Source organism: Enoplosus armatus, chromosome 21 (genome assembly GCF_043641665.1).
Source record: "Enoplosus armatus isolate fEnoArm2 chromosome 21, fEnoArm2.hap1, whole genome shotgun sequence".
NCBI classification, from domain to species: Eukaryota; Metazoa; Chordata; class Actinopteri; order Centrarchiformes; family Enoplosidae; genus Enoplosus; species Enoplosus armatus.
Window position 1 is genome coordinate 2,388,188 of NC_092200.1, and position 12,664 is coordinate 2,400,851.

General features: G+C 40.6%; 2 protein-coding genes across 2 annotated transcripts; one reads left to right on the forward strand and one right to left on the reverse strand.

Annotated features, from left to right (window-relative positions):
- Window positions 1-4,148: 4,148 nt before the first annotated feature.
- LOC139304016 (stomatin) lies at window positions 4,149-7,087 on the reverse strand. The gene is made up of 7 exons (XM_070927839.1): window positions 6,931-7,087; window positions 6,684-6,796; window positions 6,105-6,177; window positions 5,494-5,576; window positions 5,078-5,281; window positions 4,847-4,981; window positions 4,149-4,392 (listed from the first exon to the last, which is right to left on the reverse strand). The coding sequence occupies exons 1-7, from the start codon at window positions 7,028-7,030 to the stop codon at window positions 4,207-4,209; spliced, it is 894 nt and encodes a 297-aa protein (XP_070783940.1). The 5' UTR covers window positions 7,031-7,087; the 3' UTR covers window positions 4,149-4,206.
- Window positions 7,088-9,161: 2,074 nt separating this feature from the next.
- On the forward strand, window positions 9,162-12,460 carry LOC139304021 (SH2 domain-containing protein 1B). Its single transcript, XM_070927846.1, has 4 exons — window positions 9,162-9,319; window positions 10,270-10,333; window positions 11,808-12,003; window positions 12,093-12,460. Exons 1-4 carry the CDS (start codon window positions 9,162-9,164, stop codon window positions 12,131-12,133), a joined length of 459 nt encoding a protein of 152 aa, XP_070783947.1. The 3' UTR covers window positions 12,134-12,460.
- Window positions 12,461-12,664: the final 204 nt, after the last annotated feature.

The window sequence follows — 12,664 nt, forward strand, 5'->3', positions numbered from 1 at the left end:
AATCAAATGATAATATGAAAACAATGAGCTCCCATCGGCTTTACGGGGCTTTGTAGTGAGTTTCAGCTCATCGTTTATCTGTCCGGCCCACAACTTTACTGTTTTTGTTTTCAGAACATGTTCATCTTTTGTAAAAGTGGAAGTGGAAGGAGGTGGAAGCACATTAACCACATGGATTCCTGTGTGGGAGTTGTGCTTTTTCTACTTCCTTTCAGTGCTGTCCTGTTTTCTGTTTTCTGTTTCCTTCCAGAAAAGCCACTTTGTATTTTGGTTAACCCCGCTTGCTCCAGTGTTTGTGTTTGAGTCGGCTGGATATGTGAACAGGCCGTTATGCTACAGTTCAAAGTAAAATTGCAAATCTTAAAACATCAGATCTTTCAGTTTAAGATTTATATCTACTAATGTAAGATGTAGAGCCTGCTCTGCTTTTTATAGTCACTCATGAAGGTTTTTACAATACAAGAAAACACGGGATGCAGTGGAAAAATGTCTAAAAAGATGAAAAGATGAAAACCTGGTAGGTGGTCTTCAACTCAACTGCTCCTCATCACTGATTAGTGAGGCTGAAGTATCATTGTGGGTCAACTGTGGCGTCAAAAGTTGGAGCCACACCATTGATGGTTATTAATAGCTCCACAGGCTCCGACCACACTGCGCCCCGCCCATCCTGCCCTGCACTCACTGGATTCAACACGAACACATGTAATTTAACATCCAGAGAGAGCAGACTCTGAAAACAGGCTGCACGCCGAAACCGCAGAACAGGAGCTCAGTTTGACTACTTGAAGACACGGAGAGAGACCAGCATGTAGACTACACATAGACTATCGTCACCAGTTGGTCTGTGTCGTCCATCTGTGATCCGCCCAAAAATATGCACAATGAATTCTCCTTTTAGCAGCAGTCTCCTAACGTTGCCTTGCTCTGAATACTTAAAACAATAGTTTTGGGAAATACACTCATATGACGCTACCAGCAGCAGTCATTTAGCGTAGCTTAGCATAAAGGGTTGCATCAGGGGGAAACAGCTAGCCTTGCTCTGTCCGAAGGTGATCAAATCAGCCTACCTGAACCTTAAAATCTCAGTAATTAACATGTTGTTCCTAACCGAAGCGTAAAAACAACACGCTGTGTTTTTCTGGAGGATAATGTACCAGATTAATGACGGATTAAACCTTCACCACCCCGCCCTTTAAGACAGAGGACTACAAAAAGACGTTGGGACATCTGGACTGCGTTTCTGTCAGTTTGTGTTTACGCCCCCTAGTGGTCAAAAATAACTTAATGCAGCTTTCTTCCTTCCAAGCATCCATCTGTTATATTGGATAGTTTTTAATGTGTGCATCACCAAGCAGTAAAAATAAAAGAAGACGTATGCTGTGGTAGATGAGCAGCGTTTATGTCTCTGCAAGTTGATTTTTACACTTTTTTACAAAGAAAGGAAACCAAATCTGTCGGTTGGATAAATGCATTCAAAAACGTGCAGTTCCAGGACTGAACAGTGATTGGCAGGTGAGCAGCCAGGTAAAAGGTCAGTGTAAGGTCACAATGTCCTGGCCAGTTAAAGAGCTTACCTTTGAGGCTCTCATCAGTCTGCTGACTTGCTAAATAACAGACGCCGCTGTGGATCGAGTCGAAGAGATTATAAAACCAGCAACGTGTGCTCAGGCATCACTATTTCTTTTTTAAAGACGATCTTTATTTATCCAGAGAAGGTTGACGGGCTGCTTCACACTTTTCATAACTTCAGCAGATGTTGCGCGCTAGTTCCCAAATTCAAATCTGGTTTCCTCGTGTCGTCGACAGTTTGGAAATGAACATTAAAGTGATGTAATGCATCAATAATTATAGTCCAACAATCCTGTATAATATACATTATTCTGAAATGGGCCATTCTGCATAATGAGTACTTTTACCATTGGTACTTTTATTGTAAATATTTGTAGTAAAATAAGTACAATTTTGAATGCGTGACTTGTACTTGTAGTATTTCTTCATTGTGGTATTGCAATTTTTACTTAAGTAAAAGGTGTGAGTACTTCTTCCACCACTGCATAAATTAGTTTAAGACTTTCGAACTTTTCCAAACTCTGGGGATCCCAGAGTTTCATAACATAGGAAATATATCAGGCTGACTTTTGGGGAAATGTGTATAAAATGATGCACAAAACATCTAGAATATGTCCTTTTGATCTGGTGGTGCATGTTCAGAATCAGAAATACTTTATTGATCCCCGGGGGAAACTACACAATGTTGGGTTTGCGTATTTCACTATAAACCTCAGTATAAACATCCTGTAGCTGCAGTGCGAACTAAAGAAACACATCATTCTGCTCTCGGCAGTTGGTTTCAGTTGAACTTTCTGTTGCTATAGTAACCACTACTCGCAGAGCTCCGTAGCAACAGCAGTTTAACTGACGTTGCTAGGTCTGCCATGTTGTCAGATCTGTGACTCAGCAAATATTGACAGGTGTCTTTTATCTAACGTTGCGTTACCAAACACTCTGGTTGATGAATTCTTCTGAAGGTGCTCTTTATTTTATTTATATTCATTCTCTACAATCAGTTTACTGCTAACCAAGCTAGCCATTATGCTAGCTTTCCATTTAACACTTTGAATGTGATCAAATAAGAATGGAGATCCGAGGCTAGTGTGTTGCTATTTACTCTTGGGCTAACTGTTAAAAGCTATTTTACTTCCTGTCATTAGGGACAATGTAATCCAACAGTTAGCCAGTCTGTACTTTTTCTGTGAATCTTTACTTTATTAAGTATTTTTTACTTTACTTTAATACTTTTGGTCTAACTATCATTTATGATATCTTTTTCTAATTTGTATTCACTATCATTGAATCTATTGTCACAGTTTTACAATGCATACTGAGTATCTGACACTCATGAAAGCAACTGTAAAATGAAAATTAGCATTAATTTAAATATAACTTAAATTAGAGAAAAAGGTGCATGAGAATGAATAAATGATGTTTGACTCACAGTAAAGGGAAGTTATGGAGGTAAACCAGGGATCATGGAGTTACCTTAAACCTCTGTAATCATGAATCTGACCACATGGGAAGAAGCGCTGTGATGTGTGAAGTTCAGATAAAATCCTTTAAATGGTTATATTTGTGTATTGGGTTAGAGATGGTCACATTTTAATTTGGGTTTGGTGTGATTCCAATCAGGATAAAGATGGTGGAGATGCAGAGAATAGACCAACAAAATAAAAATGTCTTGCAGGGGTTCAGATAAAGAATAATTACCTGTTAATGAGACAATCAGAGGCTGGGTTAGAAAAGGTCAGGATGTCAGGAGGGGCTGAATGTTCTATTATAAGAGTCTTCAGCTAAAGCTGCCGAGATAATCGCAGCTAAACCGTTGAACCTGAACATATTCATGTCTCTGTTAAACTGCAGTATTAGGTAATGATAATGGGATGATCCAACATGTATCTGTTCTTTGACACCATGAGCTGTATTATCAGTTATGACCGGCTGAATTGTGTGTTCTACGGTGTCATAACAGCTGAGCCCGTAAAGAACTGGAACAACCAATAAATCAAGTGGGCTGATATTACATCACAGATACATATCAGTCAGATATCGCTCTGGTGATCCTTCCCCTCTAGCGCCATCATCGGGTCAAAATTGTAATTCAGTCATTTGGTTCATTGTTGACCAAATTACCAAATACACGCAACGCTAATGACATTCAGCCTCAGCCGTACTTTGCAATCAGTGCTAATTAGCAAATGTTAGCATCCTAACACGCTAAACTAAGATAGTGATCAGAGTCAAGATTATACCTGCTTAGCATCATTGTGTTAGCGCAGTCATTGTGTGCATGTTAGCATGCTCAGTTTACATTATAGCCACAGTGGATGAAGAGACAAAGAAGGGCACCAAGCTGCATCAACAGAAGCTCCAAAGAAGATGCAGCTTTGTACAATGTTTGAATGACAGGTGAATTCTGGGAAATGGAGTGCAGAATCAACACAACAAACCAGCACTGAGCTATAAAAATGGTGACGAAATCAAATAACAAAAACTGATTTCAAACACTGAATGTAAATATAAAAAGGACTAATATGCAATTACAGTATATCTATCAGTAACCACAAATTTACAATCACTTTAACAGCCACAGACCACAAACGTCCACCCTGCAGAGACATTCAGTAATTCATTCCTGCAACTTGTGGAGAGCTAAGGCTGATGGGAGAATAACATGTCGAGGAGCTCTGTGGGGAGGGAGAAGACCACGATGGACGCGCTGCTCTGCACGGAGGACAGCGACTGCAAGTATCTGAGGTGGAACGCCACGGGGGGAAGTCCTGACGCCGCCTCCTTCAAAGCACGGGACGCCTTCACCTCTCCTTCGGCCACAATCATCTCACAAACACAGAGAGAGAGAGGCAAGATGAGGTCACAGGACAGCAGAAAACCCTCGATATGAAGTCTATATGTCTCATAAAACCACACCCATCCCCTCCCCACAGCCTGAAGAAAGAAGAAATACAAATGAATAGAGCCTTCCTGAGCCCAAAACACTGTACTGTGACTTTGCTCATGTTTTAAACCTGCAGGATATCAGTTTAAGCCCACACAGGCATCAACACACAGTATGTTTCATGTCAGTAGGTGAACTTGCAGTGATTAAAAGAAACAGGTGGCAGGAGCTCAGACACACTTGTGTGTTTTGTAACTGTTCTCAACGCAGACAAGAAGACAAATCTGTAGAACTGAAGCTGACAGGCAACACCTGACGGACAGATTGTGTGTGTGTATATATCTATATATATATATATATATATATACACACACACACACACACACATATAGGTACCTTGGCCCTGGCCTTCCTGGCAGCCTCAGCCTCTGAAGCCATACAGCGCTGCAGGTGGACGGGGAGAGTCAGGTCTTTTAGCTCCACCCGCTCCACCTGAACGCCCCACAGTCTGGACGCAGTGTACAGCACCTCCTGCAGGACAAAACAGGTACAACAAATCTCACCATGTATATGTACTTTTGAAGTTGAATTCTTCATTTAAACAGGTAGCGTGAACAAAACACTCACTTCCATTCTCTTTGTGATGCCCGTCCTCTGTGTCAGCACGTCTGTCAGAGTGTGTGCGCCCAGTGTGGCCCTCAGGGTCGTCTGGGCCAGTGTGTGTGTGGCCTGGTAGCCATTTTGAACACGCGTCACCCAGAGGGAGGGGTCCACCACCCGGTAAAACACGACAGCATCCACCTTTAACGGCACCCCGTCTGCAGTCAGAACCTAAGCAGGGTGAGGTGAGTTCATCAGAAAATAAATAAAATGATGCAGCATTTCTGTTCTGCTCTTTGTGGAACACTTGAGGGAATAAATTCCACATATAATCTTACAATAATCCCCATAATCATCTCACAACCTGCTTGTAATGATAAGAACTACTCGTTTGTAACCGTGCAGTGTGCAGTGTGTTCAGATCCAGAGCTGCTGCTGCTGACCTCTTGTGGCCGGGTGTTGAAGGAGACTGTCCGCAGGTCTACTTTCTGGATGACGTCCAGCCAGGGGATGAACCAGAACAGACCTGCAGAGACACAGTAAGGAGAGCGGATTGCTTATTAAAACCTTCTGACCCTTTAATGTGTAAAACCAGAGTCGCACAAAAACTTGGAATCATTACCTATAAAACCTAATATGTCATGAGTTTTACCTGTAATTTTGGATTGCTGAAATGTTTTTATTTTCATATCTAATTCTCTTTATTCCACATTCAAACTATTAAACCACCTCAAACCTTTACAGCAGTCTACAACAATGTAAAACAAAATGTTAAAGTACACCAGAGGAGTGGGAGAAGTTCATGTTCGGCTTCATGGAGAGAGTTTTGCTGGAAAAACCTCACCAGGTTCTTCATTACTCCTGTTCAAAACCAAATCCTCCAGCTGCTGGAGACCATGTGGGTCCTCCGAGGCAAATCATTATCATATATTCTGGTTTAGTCCATTATTTTTACGTTTGTTCTGGCATGAAGTTCATAAAGTTTTACAAAAAGTGCTCTGGGTGGACATATTTGGGCGCCCTGCCTTGAGAAAATGAGATAATTGATTTGTACCAGGTCCTTTGGCTCGTCCTTTAACAACGCGGCCCAGTCGGAAGATAACGGCCCTCTCGTACTCCTGGATGACCTGCAAGACAGAAACCACAGAGTCGAAACTTTCTACACTCATATAAACTCACAGAAACTTGTGATGGTCATTTTTCACTATTTTCTGACATTTTACTGATGGTAGGCACAAGCCTTTCCTCTGGTCTACTTCTATCTTATCTACTTTTATCTTACAAAAACAAAACAAAACAAGGTGACACAAACACACACCTTCAAATCAGCCTCACGATTTGATTAGGCTGTCAGTTCTTTTCTCAATTAATCAATTAATTGTTTAGTCTATAAAACTCTCAAGTTTTATCTTTTATCAAAATAATAGGATACCTTTCTGTCCTTTGGCTAATTGCTTAATTGACTAATAATTCAAGCTCTATTTTGTAAAACTATTTGAAACATGCTGATATACTTTTCTGAAGAATAGAAGTCCATCAGTTATTATGTTTAATCTTACTAGCAGAAACACAGTTGACTAGTATGTTTTATTTATGGGGGGTGGCAGGTAAATCTTTGTTTATATCAGGTCACCTTCGCACACATCCAGGCTGTGAGGGGGAAGGTGAAGAGGATGAAGGCCACGGACAGCAGGGTCAGCACCGCCCCGCAAACCTCCAACACACCGCCGCTCCTCCTTCCTCCATCTACCGACAACAGAGGCAACCAGGTGGATGAAACCTTAACACTTCTTCGGCTGCAGAAGACGTTAGTGGAGCTGCTGGCGAAGTTACACCATGTTAGCTTGAAAAGTGCAACTAACCTAGCTTACTCCGCTGACCTTTACTTCCGGCAACAAATTCATCCGCGCAGACATCTCCGACTCTGTTACCGGCCATAACCCTCCGCGTCACAGCGACATGACTCGCCGGTTCAGTCATGCGGTTGTAGTTAACGGAACCGGAGAGTATTTGTCTTATTTTCAGGCCATTAGTCGCGTCAGGGATTTGCTGGTCCGACCCGTACATACCACGTCTCGTTGCCTAGCAACGAACGTAAGAGACCGCGGCGTCTTGCCTGTTTCGTCACTTTTAGGGAGGGGCCAGAGAGCCAAACTCCTCCTCCTCTAACCTGATGTCTGGTTTTTATTATGAGTTATTAAGAGTTTTGTTGATGTATTAACATGACTCTGTGCTTGTTTGTGTTTACAGTGAACATTAAACCTTAATGTCAGTGAGAAATAAGAAATATTCAAATCTCCAGCACTAGTTTCACACAGTCAGCACGGTGCACGCTGCTATCACAGTAATTCTGTGTGTTGACGTCTTGTGTTGGTTTGGCAACGTGCTTCATTCAAATCGCATAGACGAGAATAACTGCACAATGAATGTATTTGTACAGTAGTAGTACTAGTTCTAGTAGTAGTATGTAGTACAGTTGTGTGATATATGGAGAAGTATATGTGCAGGTTTGTAATAATACAGGCATATGAGGTACAATATATATATAAACAAACAATATATATAATCACACACATACACATACTTATACATTGTTATTGTATATATTTTTTACTTTTATTTTTCACTTAAATACTGTAAATGTGTATATTTTTATTTTCTATTTCTTATTTTTATATTTTGTACATACTTTTAGCTCTAAATTTATGCTACTTTCTACTCTTGAATGGGAGCACCGGTACTGTACAACCCCCCCCCCCCCCCCCGGGGGGTCAGTAAAGTATTTCTGATACTGATTCTGATTCTGAAGGTGCCTGGATTTAATTTACTAAACAACTAATGGACTTTGGATACATTTAATGTATCTATTCACATTAATATCACATTATAAACCGTGAAAAACATCCACACATTGTGTTAAAAGCCTCCATGAATTAAGTAATAATAATTGGTAGAGCTCCAAGTCCAAATACGTCTTTGATATTTAACCTCATTACGCTGAGTGGAACTACTTCTTAATAATAATGATAATTAATAATAAAATAAAGCTTTATTCATATAACACATTTTAATGCAAAAAGATGCCTAAGATGTGATTCATATTTAAAAAACAGTAAATCAATAATTCATTCTGTAGGTGAAGTACAGGGTTCCAGGTCTGACATGATGAGTTTTAAGATTTCTTTTAAAACTTGTAAGCGATGTGCACATTCTCAACAGCTACTACTACAAATACTTTTATTACTCATGCAATACTACTTGTACCACTACCCCTGCCACGACAACTAATACTTCTGAATCTACTACTACTACTACCAACTACTGCACAACTGCTACACTGTGAAGTAACTGTGTTGAGTTTGAAAACTTCAACGCAAGCTCAGGGGGGATATTTGGGGATTTTGTGAGGTGCTAGTGGTGATGAGAGCGACAACAAAGTCAGACCTGGATATTGTACCTTCAGTACATCATATACTTCATGGCCAAAAGTGTGTGGACACAGAAGATATCTCTTCTTTGGAGCTAAGGAGTCCAAATCATCAAACAAGTGTACCCAAAAGTATCTGGACAGGGGTAACCACCAGCAACCAGTTCATTACAATACGGCTCTTTGTGGTCTGGCCCCAGAATATATAAACATCTGTTATATGACATGTTTATGAACCTGGCAGAACCTGTATCAGCACCTTGAACTGTGTCTATAAATATACTTTGTTGTGTTGCTGTGACGTGAATTTCCGTCCTTTGGGATCAATAATAATCTCATCTTACTTTTTTCTCTCTTGTTCTCACACATGCTCTCTCTCTCTCTCTCTCACACACACACACACACACTTCCTGTGAAACTGTCAGGCTCAACTCAGTGGTTTTCTTCTGTCTGTGTTTTCTCACTGAGCCCTCGGCTGAATGCCTCCATGTGTTGAGTGCTGACCTCTCTCTTTTCCTTCCTTCTCTGCTGCGGACCCTCCGGACTTCAGGGACCGAAATCAACCATCGGCACCAGATCTGTAAATCTATGGCACTCGTGTTGAATCTCAGGGGGAATGCAGAGCTGCTGTTCTTAGAAATTAAGCTGTTCTGAGAAAGCAGAGAGACGCGTGCGGAGTGGCAGATGTCCCTCCTCGCCATGGCAGCAGCTCTGCCGGTCTACTACCACGGCGCCATCAGCAAGAAGGAGTGTGAGGATCTGCTGGGAAAGAAGAACAAGGATGGAGCCTACCTGATCCGAGACAGCGAGACCATCCAGGGGGCCATGTGTCTGTGTGTTTAGTGAGTACTCTGCGCTCCGTTCTGGTCGCTTAAACTTTGATGTGGTGCACTTCCCTTTTAAAGCCACAGATGCTTAGTTCTTATAAGTAGAAATATTAGTATTGACATTAGTGTCGCTCATGGTATTAGTATCAATATTATCATTACTTAGACATATACACATTTTAAAGCTACTTTTGTTTTGTGGAAGTTTTAATTTAAAGCAAAGATGAAAGGAAAAGTAAACAAGACCTAAAACAGAGAGGATATTATATTAAAGAACTGAGCCCAGTAATGTTTGTTAAATGAAAATACTTTTAAACATGTAGTATTTTAGGAGGTTTGTAAGAATACTAGTATATATATCTATATATTTCTTTGTGTGTGTATTTGTTTCAGTTTTGCACATATTGTTGTGCATGCATGGAACAGGAAGGACAGTCTTTCCATGGTCGAAATGAGCAAATAATGCATGTAAAAGCTGCAGTGTGTACGGTTCACAACAACAACAGAATTCTTTTAGACAAAGTTGGTTTAAAGAAATAATCAAAGAGGTTTAGCTTTGTGTTTTATTGCTGTACTTGTAAACACGTCACGTTTGTTGTGGTCGAGTGAGATTGTGTTGTGGTTGGTTGCTGTTTTTGCCTCTTAGAAGTTTTCCATTTCACGTGTGCAGTATTTATACACGAGACAAGAAACAAAGAACTTCTTATGCACCAACAACTGCAAATATTTTTTAAAAGAAATGTGTTTTTATGAGAGATGAGAGAAAAATGCCTCTCCTTCAGGTGTTAATGACACTGGAAGGAGGTTTGTTCAGGTGGGTCATGTGACCACTTCATTCACGGTTCCCATGACTCCTCAGCATCCTCGACTAAAATTGTTGATCAAATCCTTCTTATTGATCATTATATGGTTAAAATTCTGCAAATATTACGTATTAACAACATGTATCTTGTTTATCTTTGCAGTAAACAGAGGGTGGTGTATACCTACAGACTGCTGCAGACACACACTGGACACTATACGCTCATGGTAAACACACACACACACACACACACACACACACACACACACTTATACATACTACATAAACATTTAGGGCCAAACGTCTCTCCACTGCATGCATAATTAATTTGATTTTCCAGATTCGATACCCAATACTTTCCGAGTACTGACAGAAATGCGCCTGTAACATCGAGCATCGATATTTCCTCGTGTAAATGTTTAGGTTATATTTTATTCAGGCAAAACCTTTTCATTTAACTTGATGTGCAGTATTTTAAATGACGCATCCATACCCAGCCCTGCTTCTTTATTCATTTATCTGTTGGCCTAAAAGAAGTCATATTTCTAGTATATTGACACATGACCTCAGTGTCCTCAATCGCAGCTGCAGCCCTGCACACAGAAACACCACAACTCTTCTGCTGCTGAATAGACAGACAGCAAAAACACATCCTTTGATTCATTCATTCATTGTTTATGTGTATTTTGATATGGTTTCACATGACACGCCTCCTCAAAATAAGTCACGTAAAAGGTCGACCACAGACGGCCCGCTGACACCATCAACGGCACATGTACGTACAAACATCAAAATGCACACGACACCAAACATGAACATCATATCGTCCAATTATTTGGTCTCTATGCATTTTCTTTAAGTACAAATTCGAGGTACTTGTACACTGCTTTAATGTCGTACATGCAAACTGAGTTTTAAAATGAAATTCATCATCAGCTGATCTTAACACAAACAACTACATTTTCACTATAGTTTTTGGCACTTGATAAACAGTGTGTTGATTTGTCCATTTGAATCCATCTTATTTATAATTCATATTGCTCCTTTCTGTAGTGTACAGTATATAGTGGATTTATATTAGTTGTGTATCTGATGCCTCACACCTCGACACAGTAACTAAAATATGGGAAAGTAAGTGAGAAGTGCAACATTAGAAGTTTACTGTGTTCAGAACAGTTTCAACCTCCTCCACATGAAACTAATACACATTCACCACAGATCAGACCAGTCTGGGTCTCTTTAAAGGAACATTTCACCTCCAAAGTGGAAACTCAGCTGCTAGCAGCCCCCCCCCGCCTCACGTCAGAGGAGTTTCCTCTGATGTTGACTTTTTTTCCGCTCCACTCAAAGCATGACACGTCTATCAAATCAGCACAAATGCTAATTGCAAATAGTTCTTGAAATCGCCGCCCACATCTCAGTTTTCTTTAGCGGTGAACGAAATGGAAATTCAAACTGATTATCAGGCAGGAGTTTTAGACACAATTTACCTCTTGATTGGAAACTTCCTTGTGATGTTGTAAACATTATTTCAGGCTCTATATGCATCTCTTTCTTTTTGTAATTCTTTTATATTCTTGTTTCACTTCTAATCTAAATGTTTGTCTCTCTTCTTTCACATTTGTCATTTCACTTCCTACATGTTGCTGTTTGCCCTTTTAGTTTGTTGTTATTTACTGTATGCTGTTGTTATTCCTTCAGGCAGCAGGAGGTTTGGATGAGAAGTTTTTTAAGACTTTGGACGATCTGGTCCGTCACTATAAAAGGAGGAACCAGGGTCTGGCCATGCACCTGCGCCATTCTGTCAAAAGGAAGACAGCCTTGGTGATCCGGCCCCCGAAACCACCCGAAGACTCACAGAGGACACAGATGTCTCTACCTGAACAAGACTATGAGAGTGCGTCATGTATTTTATCTTTCTGTCTTCTTCTCACAGCATCTTCTTTGATTCGTGGTGTATTTGACCTTTTCTCTGTTTTCTTCTAGATGCTCCTGACTCTGAATACGTCGAGGTCTTGCCTCCCTGAACAACTCTGATTTTGCCTTTTAGCATCACACGCATGAGGAGAGTGGCAAAGACATTTGGGGGAAAAAGTCAGAACTATAGGCGACAGGTTCACAGACTGGATCAAACTGGAGTAAGGAACCTGGACATATGCTGAAGAACAGAGCTCTTCATCTGCTTGTACTCTTGTAATTATAAGTTTATTCTTTTATTCCCTGTTTTTAGCCATGCTAGCAGCGTGGCTCTACGGACGGAAACGTCAGTCTGTCCGTCCACTACTGTCCAGACTGATAGATCTCAAAGGCTATTTGATGGATTGCCATTAAACTTGGTTCAGACGTTCAAGGTCCCCAGAGGATGAATTGTCATCACTTTGTTGATCAGACGGATCACTCCGTACTCTGGTTTCATTTTGTGTCCAGTTCTTTGTTCTGTGACTACACATTTGCGAAACTAATGACGTTGTGTTTACTGCTATTTAGCAAAGGTTAGCATGCTAACACGCTAAACTAAGATGATAGACACGATAAACGTTATATGTGCTTTGCATAAA

Excerpts from the sequence above, each read along its gene's own strand:
- LOC139304016 (XM_070927839.1), bottom strand. The coding sequence starts at position 7,030 with ATGACTGAACCGGCGAGTCATGTCGCTGTGACGCGGAGGGTTATGGCC. Across the intron at positions 6,797-6,930 it reads ATTTGTTGCCGGAAGTAAAG|ATGGAGGAAGGAGGAGCGGC; the intron begins GTCAGCGGAGTA and ends TGTTGTCGGTAG. Across the intron at positions 4,393-4,846 it reads CCAGGAAGGCCAGGGCCAAG|ATGATTGTGGCCGAAGGAGA; the intron begins GTACCTATATGT and ends TGTGTTTGTGAG.
- LOC139304021 (XM_070927846.1), top strand. The coding sequence starts at position 9,162 with ATGTCCCTCCTCGCCATGGCAGCAGCTCTGCCGGTCTACTACCACGGC. Across the intron at positions 9,320-10,269 it reads GCCATGTGTCTGTGTGTTTA|TAAACAGAGGGTGGTGTATA; the intron begins GTGAGTACTCTG and ends TTATCTTTGCAG. Across the intron at positions 12,004-12,092 it reads ACCTGAACAAGACTATGAGA|ATGCTCCTGACTCTGAATAC; the intron begins GTGCGTCATGTA and ends GTTTTCTTCTAG.